The sequence below is a fragment of the Astatotilapia calliptera genome, chromosome 3, assembly GCF_900246225.1.
Source record: "Astatotilapia calliptera chromosome 3, fAstCal1.2, whole genome shotgun sequence".
NCBI classification, from domain to species: domain Eukaryota; kingdom Metazoa; phylum Chordata; class Actinopteri; order Cichliformes; family Cichlidae; genus Astatotilapia; species Astatotilapia calliptera.
This window is the reverse complement of record NC_039304.1, coordinates 1,768,593-1,787,914: the sequence shown is the minus strand read 5'-3', so window position 1 is coordinate 1,787,914 and position 19,322 is coordinate 1,768,593. Positions and strand designations below refer to the sequence as shown.

The window sequence follows — 19,322 nt, the reverse complement described above, 5'->3', positions numbered from 1 at the left end:
GCAGAGACTGCAGCTGTCAGCAGCCACACACACTTTCTATTCTTCAAATCAAATCACAGTGAAACATGTTCACTGACAGCTCAGCTTCAGCATCGTCTTCATGCTGTGACTGCAGCCGTTCAACTCTGTTTGTCTTTAACCCAAATCATCACAACATGCAAATATAATCATCAAAATGATGTGACTGGAAGGATGCAGCAGTCTGTGCTCCACCTTTCTCCTCCACAACTGCAGGTGGAGAACATGGATGCATGAATCTCTACAGAGTTCTTTGAATATTATCCGTCTCATCAGTTTTCAGTGAACAAAACTCCTCACAGAGCCAAAATAAGCAGTTTGTATCCAACATAACTCAGCTGGACTCTGATGCTCCGTATAACAGCCACACATGAGTCTGGATTCACTCAAAGCATTGAACAAACTTTATTGGAAATGAAGCTTTTGGACATTTGTTCTCTGATATTTGCTCTTCAGCTCGAGTCTCCATCAGTGGGAACATTTCCTGATTCAACTTTTCTTCTGTTCAAATCAAACTCCATGAGAATCAAAGTGTGAATCAGAGTCCTGATGATCAGATTCTATAGAAACATGGAGACTGTAGAGGATTTACACTCAATATGTTCATTTGTTCCCTTCAAGAAAAATCAATCAGTTCATCAAATTAAATCAGTCGTTGATCAGTTTGATTGACAGGACAGATGATCAGAGGTGCAGAGTTTTTACCTCCATAATTCAGACTGGGACTGAAGTATGGGTGGAGTTTGTGAGTGAAGGAGCAGCCAGTAAAGGAGTAGATCAGAGCTGCAGCACCTACATCATAAAAGGAGACCAGACCCTCCTCATAATCCACAAACACCCCCACCTTCTCAGGACCAGGATGAAGACAGAGATCAACTGGAGAGTCAGCACAAGCTTCGTACTCATTTCCATTTCTCAGCCTCACAGTCCAGAAACCATCCTGAGGTCTCAGTGTGATTTGTCCCTTCCTGTTGATCGACTCTGTGGCCACTCCTAAATTCCACTCAGTCTTTCCTTTAACCTGAACCTCAAAGTAAAATCTGCCTGAAGAGAAACTCTGCTCTCCTAAAACACAAACACAGTGAGAAAATCTCTCTGGGTTGTCTGGAAGATTCTTCTTCACATCACTATGATAAACTTGTTTTCCATCATCAGACAGGATGAGTTTAGGATGAGCTGTATCAGGATCCAGAGTCACATCCACCTCATGCTGCTGCACTCTCTGCAGCTCAGCCTCAAACAGCTTCTTCTTCATGAGTTTCCTGATTGTCTCCTCCAGCTGAGCCACAGCTCTCCCCACAGTCCCCTCATATGATGGTGGATGAACTCTGACCTCTGTCCAGTCCTTGCTGGGTGGAGCAGCTTTCAGGGAGGAGAAGCTTTGGAGGAGGTGGAGGTGGTCTTCAGAGCGTGAGAGCTGCTCCACCTCAGAGCTTCTCTCCATCAGCTCAGAGATTTCCTGTTCCAGATCTTTGATGAGACCTTCAGCCTGTTTCTCTGTAGCTTCCTGTTTGTCTTCGATCTCCTTCATGAGCTCCTTCAGGCGTCTCTCAACAGACTCCATCAGAGCCGTGAGGACCTGAACACCTTCTGCTTTCTGTCTGTCTGCAGCATCTTTACTCATCTTCACCGACTCTGTGATCTCCTGAATCTTCAGTCGTCTCTTCTGGATCATCTGCTGAATCTCAGCCTCTGTCTTCTCCAGCTCTGCCTTCTTTCCTTCATATTCTTCTCTCAGAGGAACAAACTCGTGGTTCTTGTGGTCTAAAACAGAGCAGAGCATGCAGACACATGTCTGGTCGGTCTTACAGAACAGCTGCAGAAGGTTATCGTGCTTCGTGCACATCCTGCCTTCCAGGTTCTCCACAGCATCAACCAGCTGATGTCTTTTCAGACCTTTCAGTGTCAGATGAGGCTCCAGGTGAGTCTGACAGTAGGAGGTCTGACACACCAGGCAGGACTTCAGGGCCTTCAGTCTGGTTCCAGTGCAGACGTCACAGGGAACTTCTCCTGGTTTGGCAGCTTGTTGCTCTGAGCTGCTGCTGCTGGCTTTCTGCTGAGCTTCACGTCTGAACTGAGCAACCATCTCAGAGAACAAAGTGTTGATCTTCAGCTGAGGTCGAGTGTAGAAAGTCTCTTTACACATGGGACACTGACAGATGACATTCATGTCCCAGTGCTGACTGATGCAGGTTTTGCAGAAGTTGTGTCCACATGATGTAGTGACTGGATCAGTGAACACATCCAGACAGATGGAGCACAGAAACTGATCTTCAGATCGCAGATTGCTGGCAGCAGACATGTCTGCACTCTGAGGGAGAAAGAAGAGAAACATTTGATTCAAAATTCACTTTAAATTTCATTTTACAAAGAGAGAAACAAGCGTCAGTAAAAGATGGCGGCGCGCACAGACGCAGCGACCCGGAGCTCCTACATTTTTGCACTTTTGGTGGTATTGGGTATTATTTAGGCTGCTGCCCCCGCGACCCGGCTCCGGATAAAGCGGATGAAGATGGATGGATGGATGGTATTATTTCACACAGTCTGGGGTTACTTCAATACAACAGAGATGATCTACTACAACTAAGCCGTGGAGATCTTCAACTAGCATCCGAGTATCTCATCCCCCCGGAGATCGTTAAGCAACCCCCGGGGCTACCCGCAACAGCAAGCCGCAGGAGGAGACGTTGCGAGCGGAGGCAGAAGAGAGGCAGGCGGGGAGGCTTGTGGGCACGGCTAAAGACTAGTCCGTTTAAACCACCACTCCCGACCATATTCCTCTCCAATGCCCGTTCAATCCGTTACAAACTGGATGAAATACGACTGCAGATCGCCACTCGACGGACTTTTAATAACTGTTCGTGCATGATTTTCACTGAAACCTGGCTGGACAGCGCCATTCCCGATGCGGCTATTGATCTAGCAGGCCGCACCGCCTATCGAGCCGACAGGTCTGCGGACTCGGGCAAGAAGACCGGCGGGGGGCTGTGCATCTATATTAACAACTTTTGGTGCACGAACGTCACGGTAACGGAAAGGCTGTGCAGTACAGAGGTAGAACTGTTGGTGTTAAAGTGCCGTCCATTCTATCTCCCTCGGGAATTTTCTGCCGTTTACATCTGCGCTGTTTACATTCCACCAGATGCTAATGCTAAGCTAGCATTAGCACAATTGAGCAGCATCATCAATAACAGCCTGGTAGCACACCCGGACAGTGTCTTTATTGCGGCTGGGGATTTTAACCACGCGGACCTGAAATCTGTACTTCACAATTTCCACCGAAATGTGAAGTGTGCTACCAGAGGAGATAGAACGTTGGACCAGGTGTATACCAACATGGCGAATGCATACAGAGCCCAGGCTTATCCCCACCTGGGTCTGTCAGACCATCTCTCCCTTCTGCTACACCCAATATACACACAAAAGATCAAGAGCACTGGGATTACAACCAAAACCGTGAGAATATGGCCGCAGGATGCTATTCCGATGCTTCAGGACTGTTTCCACTGCACAGACTGGGATGTATTCAAGGTGAAGGACACTGACAATCGTGTCGCATTGGACAGTTACACCTCCGCTGTCTTGGACTACATCTGTTTCTGTGTGGACAATGTAACAACTTGGAAACGATTCCGTGTGTTCCCTAATAATCCACCCTGGATGACACACGGAGTTCAACAACTTATTCGAACGAGGAACAACGCTTTCAAATCCGGGGACCAGGAGGCATACAGTGCTGCCAGGGCCAACCTGAGAAGAGGCATCAAGACTGCCAAGCAGCAGCACAGGAGGCGTATCGAGGCCAGGTTTGAGAACAACACAAACCCAAGGCAGGTCTGGGAGGGCATCAGGGCTATCACGGACTACAAAAGAAGAACACCATCACCCTCAGCCGACAGTCCTACTCTGGCTGAGGATCTAAATCTCTTTTATGCCCGTTTTGATAGGGAGAACACCGACCCTGTCCTGTCCCCTCTCCCCTCAACCGACCCTGCTCCGGTCCTGAGCACTCATGAGCTGAGGCGTGTGTTCCGGAGCATTAACACCAGGAAGGCGGCCGGGCCAGATGGAGTGCTGGGCCGGGTGCTAAAAGACTGTGCTGCGGACCTGGCGGACGTCTTCACCTCTATATATAACACCTCGTTGTCCTGTTCACTGGTACCATCCTGTTTCAAAGCAGCAACCATCGTTCCCATCCCAAAACAGTCAAATGTCACATGTCTGAACGATTTCAGACCTGTGGCACTCACCCCCATTCCCGCCAAATGTCTGGAGAGACTGGTCATTAAACACATCAGAGCTGCTTTTCCACCATCCCTGGACTCGCACCAGTTTGCATACAGGGAGAACCGGTCAACCGAGGATGCGATCGCCACAGTGCTGCACACATTACTGAAGCACTTGGAACACAGGAACACCTATGCACGGCTCCTCTTTGTAGACTACAGCTCGGCTTTTAATACCATCCGGCCATACAAACTCCGTCCCAAACTCCACCAACTGGGACTTAACTCCTCTCTGTGCAACTGGATTATGGACTTCCTCACTAACCGTAGACAGAGTGTCAGAGTGGGTAAGAACACCTCTTCCACCCTTGTGGTCAACACCGGTGCCCCTCAGGGGTGTGTCCTGAGCCCTCTGCTATACACTCTCTTCACCCATGACTGTATTTCCTCCTGCGCGTCCAATCTCATCGTTAAGTTTGCCGATGACACTACAGTGCTCGGACTTATATCCAACAACGATGAGACAAACTACAGGACAGAGGTGCAACAACTAGAGTCATGGTGCCACGACAATAACTTGGTCTTAAACACCAAAAAGACCAAGGAGATCATTGTAGATTTCCGGAGGAAGGGTCATAACAACCATCTGCCTCTCTTTATTGGCAGTGGGGCGGTGGAGAGGGTGAGCAGTTTTAAATTCTTGGGGGTAACTGTGACCGAGGACCTGTCCTGGGGCAACCATATCACCTCAGTTGCACGGAAGGCCCAACAGCGCCTCTACTACCTGAGGAGACTGCGGAGCGCACACATTCCCAGATCTCTGATGTTGAACTTCTACAACTGTGCCATCAGCAGCGTTCTGACGCATGGATTTCTAGTGTGGTTCCCCAGCTGCACCAAGGCCGATCAGCAAGCACTCCAGCGGGTGGTGAAAGAAGCTGGCAGAATTATTGGAACAAGTCTGCCAGAGATCAGTAACATCTTCCGCACTCGTTGTCTGAGGAGGGTGCACAGTATCCTGCGGGACCAACATCACCCTGCACGCCACCTTTTCCACCTGCTGCCCTCAGGGAGAAGGTACAGGTCTATACAGGCCAGAACATCCAGACTGGCCAACAGCCTGTATCCACAGGCTGTGAGGCTCCTGAACTCTCTGCCCCCCTCTCACGGACAATAACCATATCCAACTTCTAAATAGCACTGAACTGGTCTGCATTGGTGCATCATATCTTTATTCTCTTTCCCCCTCCCGAATTTCTTATGAACATTACTTGTCATGTTCTTATGTTGTTGTTAAGGATTGTCTTATTGCACTGGAGTCACACTGGGTTAAATATTTACACTTGGGTTTTAAGGGGTACTCTTCCATTATTTTATTTACGGGTTGTACGGAGCCCCAAACACAATTTCATTGTTCTCTGACAATGACAATAAATACTTAAATCTCAAATCTCAGTAGTCTGAGGAGCTTGGAGAGAAAAGCGTCTGGACTTCTTTGAGTTTCTTGAAGACGTTTCATCAGAGAAGCTTCTTCAGTTCTCAGAGTAACTGGTGGAGACCCAGCAACACACTCAGACACAAACTGGTTCATCCAAACACAAACCTAACATCGTAGTGTCTGCTATACAGTGCAGCGTCCAGATGGACAGGATCAACGTTTGGGGATGAAGATAAATACAGTCGTTACAAAGATGTGAAATTGTTTCTCTGTTTTACAGAAGGTCCAAGATTCATCCAGATCATTTGTATACTTGAATAAATCAGTTTGTTGGATATTTTCCATCAATTACTGTGAAGTAAACTTCGACCTTGTTGGTGACTGAATACTTCTTATTGTACGTCCAGATCAACGACCCATTAATATTAAACAGTGACTGTTCCAGTAGAGCTGACAGTGAGGAGGACGATGAATCACAAACCTCAGAAATGTGTTATTAACTGTTGATCCAGTATTTTAATGGCATTGATGAGAACATGTTTATTCAGAGGTGTCTGTATATTTGGTCCATTTGTGCGTCAGTAAAAACTGTCCTGTTTTCTCTCACAGATACTGGAACATCACAGCTCCTCACAAACTCAGGATGTGGAAGAAGATGAACTTTCCCAGTCACTCGCTGGGATACATCATTCGTGTTATTCTGGATCCTCAGAAAACATTGATTTATTTTTGTGTTTCACATATTTGTTTGTCTAAATGAAAGATTGATGTTAGTAGAGAAGAAGCCACCATGATAAAGCCTGTGTGTGAAAATGAGATCAGTGGATTTGATCAAAATCCCATTTAAGGAGGAATTCTGTCCTCCAGTTTGTTTAAATAAGCTTTGGGATTAAACAGCATCATCTATGTTTGTGTCTGATGACATGTGTTGGAGCCAAGTCCAGGCCAATATTTTACTCAGTTACATCATGCCATATTTAAGTATTTGTCATGATCTTTAAGTTTCTATTATAATCTTGATCATTTTATGTTATAATGTAATATGCTGTGCTCCATAAATTAATCCTGCTTTATTAGTCTGTTGTTGTTGTAAAGTGTTGGTAGATGTCGTAAAGGGGTGTGTATTTGGCCCGCATGCGGAGGGGTGTGGGTAAAAAGGTTAGGTAAGCAAGCAGGACGTGGAGCAACAGTTTTTTGACCGTCGCCGTTTTAATGTTTTTTTTTTTTTGTTGTAACATAAAGGGAATATAAACGGAGCTCCCACCAGAGGCATTTGTTTTGTACCTTTCGATTTGTATGGAAAATAAATGTTTTGCCCCTTTTTTCCTTCGCCTCGTTTTTTGCTACCGGAAGGCATCCAAGCGACTGAACAAGAGCACGAGTCAGAAACTTTACGTTCTGCAGAAGCGGCAAAGAAGGACCGAAGGTTGCCGCTACAACATGTTTGATCCAGGTCAGCTTGAATATCACAGCTGATGTGTGGAACTCTGACATGTTTAACCCTTTAAGACCTACCATAGAACCAAGTCCGCCAGAGCTTATATGATATTTTTACATGCTGTGGAGCCATTTTTGGGAGCGTTTCAAGTTGCTATACATCAATACAACCATTATAGCCCAGATTTTAATAATATGTATTCATTAAGTGCATAGTAATTACATAAATTGCAAAAAAGTGCAATAAACTACAAAAAAATTGAAAATCGTTTTTGCTTTTTTAACATATATTTGTAGTTAGAGAAATTTAAGAGGCTTATCCCTCAAAACTGTAAATACAAAAAAGTTGCACAAAATAGTTTCCCACCACAGGAAATTTATTTTGAGTGTCTTCATAGTTTTATTTTTGAAATACACCAATTTTTTATACACTGCAGGAAAAACGAAAATAAATATTATACTGCAAATTTGCAAAAAAGCAGCATATGCATCAAAATAAACTATTTCCAGCAGTGCAATATGAGTCCTAATCATCCCAGAAACGACACAGAAAGTCATAAAGTCAAAGATAACTTTTAAAAAGACCAGTATAGGCCCTGAGGCCCTGATGGTAAAAAAAAACTACATTTCCGCGAAAATGACTTCACTTCCGGTTTCGGGCAGGTAATGGCGGAAATGCAAAAGTTCGCGCTGACGTCTATTCCAACGTAGGAAGTGTTATGAACAGCTGATCGGATCGGCAAAGCGTGTTTCTGGAATATTATGTTTTTGTTCCTGCAAGCGCTTTTTATGCAGTTTTTGCAAAGCTTTATGTGGAAGGAAACCGTGACCGAGGACAAGCTGATGGCATAAGATGTAAGGACAACTCCTCCGGTTTCATATGCAAAAAAAATTTTTGCGCTAGCTTACGTGGTTGCAGTGCTACTGGGATTTAAAAATAGTTACGCAAAACAGAGCGTGCCCGCTCCGATCGGCTCTAAAGGGTTAAAGCCTGATTATCAGGATGATTCAAACACATCTGTCTAAATAATGAGATTCATGTTTCCACACAAAGTTATAAAGTGCAGCATCGACTGTTTTCTGAATGATTGAGGAACATCTGTGACTCTTACAGGATAAACTAAGTCAGATAATCTTTGTAAAATGTGTGAATGACTTTTTGAAGTACTGACCAAAATCTGCTGGTTTACAGTGTCAAAGGCTTTATATCAATAAAGAATAAATAGGTGTTTTCACATCTGTAATCCTTATGATCAATCAGATCCAGAATCAATCTAATAGGAACAGGAAGTGATGAATAACCAGGAAGTGTGGAGTCAGTCTGAAGTCCAGAGCACAGCCTGAGTCCACAGTCCTGAGCAGAGCCACAGTGAGACTGAAGCAGCAGCTCGATACTCCTACAGTGGATCTGTGGTTACATGAGCAGATTTCTATGGATCCAGTGTGACTGTGATGAGTCCTGATGAAGTGAACAGAGTGAAGATTTGTGTAGAAGCAGGAAGTGTGATCAGCTGCACTCACCACTGTCGCTGAGAGGAACCTGATGGACTCCAGTGAATCTTCTTTTAGAGACAAACAGGACTCGACTGCAGCTCTGCTGCTGCTCTCTCACACTTTCACTTCTGCAAAATGACGTTGAGCTTCTTGTTTTTCAGCTGTTGCTCCGCCTCTTCTTGCCTCTCCCTTTACAGGAATCAGCCGGTCTGTACTCAGTGACTGTGTGCAGCGGGTGGGAGGAGTGAGGAGTGGTGTGTGGGTTCACACAGTAATGACGGCCTCAGGTGATCAGGAGAAACTCACCTGGATTTCCTTTTTCCACAGCAGACTGAGAGCTTCAGGTGGACCCTGAAGGAGGTCTCAGACACAGGTGGTAAAAGTACACACAGTGTGTACTGAAGTAGAAGTACTACTGTTAAAAATACTCCAAGTACTGTTTCAACTTCTTTACTCAAGTAAAAGTAAAAAGTACTGGCTGTGAAATGAGAGTAAAAAGAGCTGATTGAAGAACATTTCTAACACGTGTTTATACAAAGCTAACTGAACCATGTGCTGCATCAATGTGATAATAAAATAATATTATTCACTTTGTTTCTAATAAATATTCCCAGCTTGAATCAGACAAGTTGAACATGAGCAGAGAAAAAGAAGCAAATCCAAATATTCCTGTGTTCAGTTTTCTCCATTTACAGGCCAGTTAATCCAGTTAATCTGAGACACCAGTTAATCTGCAACACCAGCATCAGGCGGCTCAGCTGATCTCTGGTGTGTAGCTGCTGTGCTGCGGTCCCATTCCTCAGTGAAAGCAACAGCAGAACAAAAACTCTCTCGATCCACATGTCTGAAAAGAAAGCTTTTAAACAGATGAACACACTCAGTAAAGGACAAAGAAATAAGTAAGAAAAAATTAGAGTAAAGAGTAAAAGCAGGAGCAACTGAAACAGGCTGCATGCTAGCTGACGCATGCTAGCTGCCGCATGCTAGCTGACGCATGAGCACTAGAACTGTTCAACTTCATTGTTATGATTTTAGCACCGAGTTACATGAAATCCTGCATCAAAAAGAACAACACAGCGATCACAGACATGTTTCTGCCAACAAACCAACATTAACCCAGAAAAGCCTCTAAAACAAGCTGCTGTGGTTTGGAGTAGAGATTCCTGAATTTACCAGGTGCACCTGAAGGCAGCACAATTTAAACCGTAAATAATGATGTAGGTGCGCAAATCCTTTTCAAGCTTCACAGCATCAAATGAGCCGGCTTACATTTGTTGCACTTCTACATCAAGTTTTACGCTCGCGTTTCTTCGTTGCTGATTTTTGTTCCACAAACCAAAAGAAAAAAGATTCAACCTTTAATATATTTTCATGTGTGTTTCAAGCACTGTGACATATCACACACACACATGCTGAGTGTGTCACTGATAAAGCTGTGACACAGCAGCTCACTCAGTCCAGTCCAGGTAACAGACTCACCTGTTAGCAGCAGCTCTGCCCTCACAGAGCTCAGCTGCATATTTTAGTCAGCAGGAAACATTAATATTATGGACTACAGCCGTCTGTCAGGGCCGTTCAAGGACACAACGTCACACACAGGTTTAAACTGTTAGACTCATGAATACCCACAACGTTCGATGCACATTTATCTTTAACAGGAGCAAACGGCCTGATCAGATAATATAAGAACTCATAAAAGCTCATTTATGTAAATCTCTGCTTGGACCAGTGAAACAGTCTCACACTGACTAAACACCATCACTACTTCAGTAATGACAGAGGGGCGTAGGCGTGCTCGTGGGACAGCTTCCTCCAGCTGTGGAAACCAGATGTGGAAGCAGACTCCCTGATGTTGCAGTCCAACACCAGTGTGAGCAGAGAGGACTCAGCTGCTGGGCGGAGCTTATCTTCCTGTCCTGTTCAAATCCAGCATGAGGATGGTTTAGCATATATTAGCACAGGTATCAATAAAGGACTACCGTATTAAATACTTTTACTAACCTCAGGCAGATGGACAGGCGCTCTGCAGGTGGGATTGAGCGCCTGTAATTGGTGTCTAGGCGGGCGATTCTGGGACCGACGCGGGACAGCAGGTCCTCAAACTGGCCGAGTGAATGACGGTGATAGCGCTGGAATCGGCCGTCATCCAGGCGCAGCTCCTGGAGCAAATGGTGAAACTCACCAAACTGCTCCCACCTCTGGAGGACCTGATGGACCCAGGTACGGCGAGGACGTCTTTTACGCTGCTGCTCTGCTCTCCACAGTAAATAGAGAAGGGAGAGTCTCTCCTCAAGCGCTAGCTCGACAGCTGCCATCTTGCAAAGATACCAGTCTGGCAAAACTTCCTCCCACATCCCTCCCACATTTCCAGTTCACGCGCGTTAAAATATGATATTTTGGGGCGCGATGGATTTTTCTTGGACACGCGTAGAGGTTGCGAATGTGCAGGCGTCAAGTTAGGGGCGTTTGGGGCTTTTTTCACGCGCCCATCGTGTTCGGTGTGAACACACGGTAACAACTCATGATTGCCAATGCCGTAGTTTTGTTCTGCGGGGGAGAGACGATGACAAAAGAACACACAGGGATGGAGTGTACCTTCGAATCGCTGTGACAGAACAGCTCCCACTCCGGTGTCTGAAGCGTCCACCTCCACCACGAACGGTTGCCTGAGATTGGGCTGACGGAGGATGGGGTCGGTAGCAAACTTCTCCTTTAGCAGGGAAAAGGCCACCTGAGCAGAGGTCCCACTGAAAAGGAACTTTGGGGGAGGTGAGTTTTGTAAGGCGAATCCTAGGAACCGTTGGAGTTGCTGGTTGGGGCCAGTCCACGACGGCCCGGACCTTCTCTGGGTCAGGTTTGAGATCTCCACGAGAGATGACTTAGCCTAGGAAGGCGACCGTGTCAACGTGAAATTCACACTTTTCCCCTTTCACGAATAGCCTGTTCTCCAGGAGCGCTGCAGGACCTGCCTCATGTGTCTCTCGTGCTCAGCCTGGGACTTAGAATGGTACACAAAAGCACATTGATTTATAAAATCCCTCAAAACATTGTTACTAAAGCCTGGAAGACCGCGGGCGCGTTGATTAATCCAAAGGGCATGACGAGATACTCGAAGTGTCCAATATGTGTGTTGAAGGCGGTCTTCCACTCATCTCCTTCTCGAACTCTCACCAGGTGGTATGCGTTTCGTAGGTCTAGTTTGCTGAACACTGTGCCCACTTGGAGTAGTTCGAAAGCGGAATTCAGGAGGGGAAGAGGGTACTTGTTCTTTACAGTGATCTTGTTGAGGCCGCGGTAATCTATACACGGCCGGAGTGTTTTGTCTTTTTGTCAAAAAGAAGAAACCTGCCCCCACCGGGGAAGATAATTCTGGCGCTTTTGAAGGCTTCGCAGGGAGGCGTGAAGGGACAGATGGAGTGGCAGCCCGAAGGCAGTTCATGTGGCAGTCCGTACTCCACCCCATTATTTGCTCTTTCTTCCAGTCAATGGGTTGGGTTCCAGTCAGTGGGTTGTGTTGTGAAAGCCATGGATAACCTAGTACGAGCGGGGTCACTGGTGCCTTAAACACACAGAGACAAATGTTCTCAACGTGGTTACCGGAGAGGGTGAGTGTGACAGGCAAGGTGATGTGCATTATGTCTGACAAACGGTGACCGGACAGGGCAGACACGATCTCGTAGTAGCTGGGTGACATAAACAATCTTAACCCCGTTAGTAGCAAACACATGCGGTAATAATTGAAACTGCATGGAACACTGCAACAAAAATCCCGCACACTTTCCCATCTCCCCAGAAAAAGCCTCAGGTGAAGGTAAAAGCTTATCCAGCGACACCGCGGAAGCTACTGAGGCGTGGCTGTGGCTACTGTATTGACGGCAGGAGCATGTGTTACCTGGGGAGGGGCCGCAGGAAGCGGGTTGTCGGACAGTGGAATCCATTGGGCGACAGCCTGAGTTAGTGATGCCACTTCTCCGCTGAGCCTTACTAGCATTTGTCGTCATGACTCCACCCCGGTAGAGCGCAGTGCGCGGGAGGAGAGAGAGACGCAACACAACAGAAACACTTGTAGCCATGCAGAGTAAGCTGAGAAGGCACAGGGTCATGACACCATTGTTAACAGAAAACCATAAGAAGTCCCGTTTGCAGTTTGCCACAAGCCATGTGGGGGACACAGCAAACATGTGGAAGAAGGTGCTCTGGTCAGATGAGACCAAAATGGAACTTTTTGGCCAAAATGCAAAACACTATGTGTGGCAGAAAACTAACACTGCACATCACTCTGAACACACCATCCCCATCCCCATCCCCACATAAAGCCAGGGCAACAATGGAATGGTTTAAAACAAAACATATCCATGTGTTAGAATGGCCCAGTCAAAGTCCAGATCTAAATCCAATCACGAATCTTTGGCTGTCAGAGATTTATAGTTAACAAACAGTCAGGTGAATAAACAACACTGAGACACTCGAGATAGTTAACGTGCTGCATGGGTGAATCTCAGACAGAGAGACACCTCGAACTGCAGCATTTGTTTATTTTTATAGGTTACATCGTCAATATGCAAATATAATCACATTTCCTGTTACGCAGGTCCTGATGCTGTCTGTGTGTAAGCTGTGTGTGTGTGTGTCACAAAGTGTGTGTGCTACAAGTCAATTTCTAAGAATAATATAATGCAAGTCAACTTCTGCGGATGTGTATTTCTGTACTGGTCTCTTGCGGTAAATGTCTACAGTCACAGGGTCAGCTTCCTGTTGCAAAAGAAATCTGTCTGGTGAAATATGTGAACATAAGTATAACATAACATTTGAAGCATAATCAAATAAAACATTAAAAACTCCCTGACATTGGCAAGATCTGAAAACTGCTGCTTACAAACGCTGTCCATCTAATCTGACTGAGCTGGAGCTGTTTTGCAAAGAAGAATCAGTGTTGGGTGTAATGCGTTACTAAGTAACGCGTTACTGTAATTAAATTACTTTTCCACTGAAAAAGTAGAGTAACTAATTACTGTTCATTTTTAGGTACTTTAATTACAGTTACTTACAATGTACTTGCGTTACATTGTAAAATAATTAAACTCGCTGAATATAATTATTTAATTTCAATAATTTGTCTTCTAAACATAAATTGCCTGCATTTGTATAGCGCTTTACTCAGTTCCTAAGGACCCCAAAGTGCTTTACACTACATTCAGTTATCAACCCCATTCACACACACATTCACACACTGGCAATGGCAAGCTACATTGTAGCCACAGCTGCCCTGGGGCGCACTGACAGAGGCGAGGCTGCCGGACACTGGCGCCACCGGGCCCTCTGACTACCACATACAAGTAAATTAAACTCTGCCGCATTAACATCGCTGTAGTGCAGGTGGACATCATCTCACACCAGTTTGCTGCATAGTCGTATTCTAAAGCGGAAGATGTTGGACTCGGCTGAAGCGAGTGGCCGTTTTATGAAATGGAAATATTCCCGTCTCTTCACTTTTCTGAAACAAGCAGACAAGAACATTACAGTAATATGTAAAAACTATCGGCCGTTGTTAATAGCAGGAGTAATCTACTGAAGCGCCTGACACGAGAGCATAGACGAACACTTCTGAGTGATCCTTGTTCATCATCCATGGATAACACCGGCAACTCCTGCTAAGCAGGCAAAACTTGATTTTACTTTAGCAGCACAGAAAGTGTCTGAAGGTGAGTTGAAAAAATGATTGCAGGCTACATTGTGGAAGAGATGCTACCGCTGTGTACTGTAGAGTCTCCGTCTTTAAAAAAAAAAATTATTTAAAGAGTTTAATTTCTATAGTTTGCACACTCAAGGTTTATAGGGATTTTAAGAAGTATTTAGTTAAATTACTTATTTAGTAATTAAGTTACTTTTCTGACACAGTAATTAGATAAGTATTTTAAATACAATATTGAATAAGTAATTAGTAATTAGTAATTAATTACTTTTTCAAAGTAACTTACCCGACATTGAGAAGAATGGGCAAGGATTTCAGTCTGTAGATGTGCAAAGCTGGTAGAGACATACCCAAAAAGACTGGCAGCTGTAATTGCAGCAAAAGGTGGTTCTACAAAGTATTGACTCAGGGGGCTGAACAATTACACACACCCCACTTTTCAGTTATTTATTTGTAAAAAATGTTTTGAATCATGTATGATTTTCGTTCCACTTCTCACATGTGCACCACTTTGTGTTGGTCTTTCACGTGGAATTCCAATAAAAATGTGTTTTGGTGTGCAGCCAGCCATATCTCCTCAAAGCAAGTTCAAGTGTGTGCATAAACTCCATACATACATAGAGTTGATTAAGCATGGCCAGAGAAGGGGGGGGGGGGGGGGGGGGGGGGGTGTAGATTTTGTAAAGGTTTGTTTCCAGGTGAAATAACTTTTATAGAACATGATTTTTTTAAATTAATTTATTTTGTGTCTTTTTATACTTTCTTTTTGGTTTTCACTGTTAAAAGGGAGTTTTTCCCTCCCACTGTCACCAAAGCTCTTCGTCATGGGGAGGGGGGGGGGGGGGGGGGGGGGGGCTGTGTCATATGATTATTGGGTTTTCTCTGTATTATTGTATTGAGTCTTTAACTTACAACATAAATCATTCATTGGAGTCAGCACAGAGTGTGGAGACATCTAGTGATTGTGGAGAGAAGTATGATCAGAGCTCTGCTGGTGAATGTTGTGACTGTAAGATAATTTATAGAGCTCTGTGATTGGTGGATTTAAAGCATACATGTCACCACTCCACCCTCCAAACATCAATGGTTTCTCCTGGTGAACAGATGCAGTAATCACCAACAGTGAATTGGAGCCTCTGCAGATGTCAGTAAGCAAAACAAGACTACTAATCTGTGATAAATATTACTGTTCGATATGGTTGCTGCTGACCGCTACAGCTTGTTTTTTTTTTGGAGAAGCCAGTTTCTAAGATTTGTCATGGTGTATTCAGGATGCACTGCAGATCAACAAGGAAGTAAAGACTATGACTATTTTATCTGTAAATGAGATTTGTGTGGTTGGGATAAAAAAACAATCACATTTATTAAACTGGTGAAAAAACTGCCTGGAAACTAAAACCAACAGTTTACAGTACCTGCCCTCAGACTCGTGCACTGCTGCTACACTGCAGACTGTGTCATATGACCCTGTAAACTACAGTTAATGAGAACACTGACCCTACAATAATTACACCTACAGATGGCTAATTCACATTTTTATGTACATGTAAATACCCTCCATTACTTTCAGTGTTTCTGTTAATTTTGGGTGGGCCACATTAATGTTTAATTATTAATATCTTACACTGACACAGGTTCCCTAAAAGCTTTGATAGGTTCCTTCACTCTCCTCCTTCCCTGATGTATTTTCTCTTCCTGGAACAAAAAAAGATTCTGCCAGCAGAGACGTTCAAACTGAAGGTGTGTTTGAGTGCAGTGACATGTGTTTTGACCTGTCAGCTGTTATCTTTGGATTTAGATTTGGACGGATTAAAGCTTCAGCTAGTTCAGGCTGAAACTGGTGAATGTAGGCAAACTGCCACAGGCTGTTCTGACACAGTTACAGCTGACACTGGGATTTTGTGGGTTTAAGAGTGTTACCAGGAAAACTGGAAATTGATGAAAGCTGAATTTTATTTTTAACAGGCTGAAAGCAGAATAAATGTAACTGTTCAGCTCTGGTCAGTTTAGTTTAGTTTTAAACTAAAGAGCCTTCATCAGGACATTTAATGACCACTTTCTGACACGTCAACAGTTAGCCACTACCAGTGTTGGGTAAGTTACTTTAAATTAGTAACTTAGTTACATTACTAGTTACTTCTATAAAAAGTAACTCAGTTACTTCAAGTTACTCGTTACTTTCAAAGTAACTAGTTACTAGGGAAAGTAACTTTGGTTTTACTCAGAATTCTCTTGTTAATGTGTTGCTTCCATAACTTTGCCAGTCTTCTAGCTTGCTTACTTGCCACAAGTGCACTGTGCCACCTACCAATAGAAAGGAAAAGATAATGTGCATATTTCCACAAGAGAAATCCCACGCCTGGACCATCATTTACTGCTGCCATGATTCTAGCCTACGTCACAGAGTCATGTGCGCCTTTTACATCCAACACAAAAACTGCAGTCGTGGTGCTTTCAATTGTACTCAGAACTCGGAAATTCTGCCTTCCGAATAGGAAGATGTGGGTAACACCAGACTGCAGATGAGCTGCATACAGAGCTGGACTGGGACAAAGAATCGTCCCAGGCATTTTGACTACAAACTGGCCCGCCATTATAGGAAAAATCATAAAGCCTTTGAATGAAAACAAACGCTGCTGTGACAGTGATGTTCACTGTTCTGATGGTATATATGCATCAATCTATCAATCATTTGTTGTAAGATTCAGATAATTATTTTTTAAAGGTGAGACATTTTAAATGAGAATAAGAAAGAAAAGTATTTCTTTGTGCCCCCCTCTTCTTGTTAATGCCCCACCGGGTCACCTGGCAACACTTTGCTAGACCCGCCCCTGCACAGTTACCAGCTGTCAGCTACCTAAAAAAGGATCCTGGTGTTATTTGTCTCTCAGAAACAGTTCATAACTTCCCTTCAACTCATTCATGTCACCTAAAAGGTAAACCTGTTTCTCCATCACCTGTTCAGCTCTGATGATTCAGTAAGGACATCTCCTGGTTTCATCTTCATGTTTCCCTCTCACCACCAGTGTTGGTCAAGTTACTTGAAAAAAGTAATCAGTAACTAATTACTGATTACTTCCCCCAAAAAGTAATCCAGTTACTTTACTGATTACTTATTTTCAAAAGTAATTAATTACTTAGTTACTTTTTAAAAACACAATTTACAACCTGAAGAGGTGATAAAGTGATAGATCTTTCAGCCCAATTCTACTTTTTCTGCATAATCCATCATACAAAATGTAATCAAATGGAAAAGTCTCTTTTTAAAACTTTTATAGTTTTATTAATTTTAATCTTTTAACTTTATGCATCAAGCAAAAATTTAATTATATGCAACATTCTCTGACTGGAAGAAATTTGTTTAATATTTAAACCTATTTTCTGCACATTCCAGCACATAAAATATAATATTTTTTGTGTTTACACTCAGTCTTTCAAATAGATGCAAGTAAAACACAGCAGAAAATAAATAAAATCAAAAACTAGCGGTCCTGTTGCTCTATTTTCACCTGTAAAGCAGGAGTTGGGTAGGCGGAGGTATACCCTGGTGCAGGTGTGCCGCAGCGGTCAGTGGAAGGATACGGCAGTTTCTCTGTGAATTTCCCATTACGTCATAGCGCACTCGGAGCTTGCTTGGAAGTTCAGGGTTTTTTTTCGCTGTAAAAAGATGTTTTCTTCCCACGCACAACGGACGCTAATGTTTTTGTCACTTTTTATGGATTCAAACTTAAAGTAAGGTCAGTACTTCCACGCTTTAAACGCTGCACGCTCATACTCTCTCCTGCACTCGATATATGATCCATTGTTGATCTGCACACAGCTGTTGTCACGACCGTCGCACTCGCTTACGTCACTGTCATGAGAAATTCTCGCAAAAAAATCACGGTTTTAGTAACGCAGTAACGCAGCGTTCCTACGGGAAAGTAAAAGTAATCTAATTACCGTTTTTGCAATAGTAATCCCTTACTTTACTCGTTACTTGAAAAAAGTATTCGGATTACAGTAACTGCCCATCTCTGCTCACCACATATCCAAACCGATATCATGACCAGCAGCTTTACAGCTGTGGCTCCAGCAAACATCAGCTGATACTAGAAATTAATATTAAATAAATTCTAACAACAGCTGATCAAGCTTAAACGTGCTGCTGTTGTTTAGCGCGACATCCGCTGGTTTCCTCTTTCTGGCAAAGTGGGCGATAAACAAACAAGAGAGCCGATCAGCTGATCATTGATCCGTTTTCATGATTGAAGTAGAAACAGGAGAGGGAGGGGAGAGGATGAGAGAAGAAGAGGCAGCTGTGCAGCAAAGACAGAATAACCCCAGCTTTGCGCGTGATGTTTTCTCTTAATACGAGACGATTCTGTTTTTTACGGGACTGTTGGCAACTCTAATAATTAACCTTATGAACAAAATAAAGTTCAACATCGTTAACATCATAGCACCCACCCAGCTGTATAGAAACTCCGTCATGCTAGCTAGTACGCAGTACGGAAAAAGTCAGCATAACGAAAATAAACTCCACCTAAACTTGGTTCATATCTGACCCAGATGGACTGCAGGTCATAACTTCTTACCTGAAGTTCAGTTCACACTTGGACTGGCGTCCCCTTTCTCTGATCCACCTGCTGTAACAACTAACGCGTTCCTGATTTTGTCATAATAACTAGTTACCGTGCTCGTTACCACAATAATAACGTAGTTACTTTAAGTGTTACTTAATAATGCGTTAGTCCCACCACTGGCCACTACACATACAGAAACCTGTTTCCCACATAACAGCAACAGGGAAACCTGAAAAACCTCTGAAGGATCCGAGGTGCAACGCCACGAATCTCTGTAAACAGCCACATTATATTCAAACTATCTGTCACCATATGTTTAGGTCTAGTATTATCCACTTATATCACAAGTCGGCGCCACTTGTTGCGTGAGCTCACAGTTTGTGAGATTTAATAATTAGGATTAACATGTAACTTTTGACCATGTCATGGCCTATTGTAATAAGTCAAAACAT

The 19,322-nt window shown here is 43.8% G+C and overlaps 1 protein-coding gene across 1 annotated transcript; it reads right to left on the bottom strand.

The window, feature by feature from the left end:
- Window positions 1-399: 399 nt before the first annotated feature.
- LOC113015999 (E3 ubiquitin-protein ligase TRIM21-like) lies at window positions 400-2,381 on the bottom strand. The gene has a single exon (XM_026158441.1). It carries the CDS (start codon window positions 2,351-2,353, stop codon window positions 662-664), a length of 1,692 nt encoding a protein of 563 aa, XP_026014226.1. The 5' UTR covers window positions 2,354-2,381; the 3' UTR covers window positions 400-661.
- Between the last annotated feature and the right edge of the window lie 16,941 nt (window positions 2,382-19,322).

What these genes read in the sequence shown, in the direction of transcription:
- LOC113015999 (XM_026158441.1), bottom strand. Translation starts at nt 2,353, where the DNA reads ATGTTTCTCTTCTTTCTCCCTCAGAGTGCAGACATGTCTGCTGCCAGC.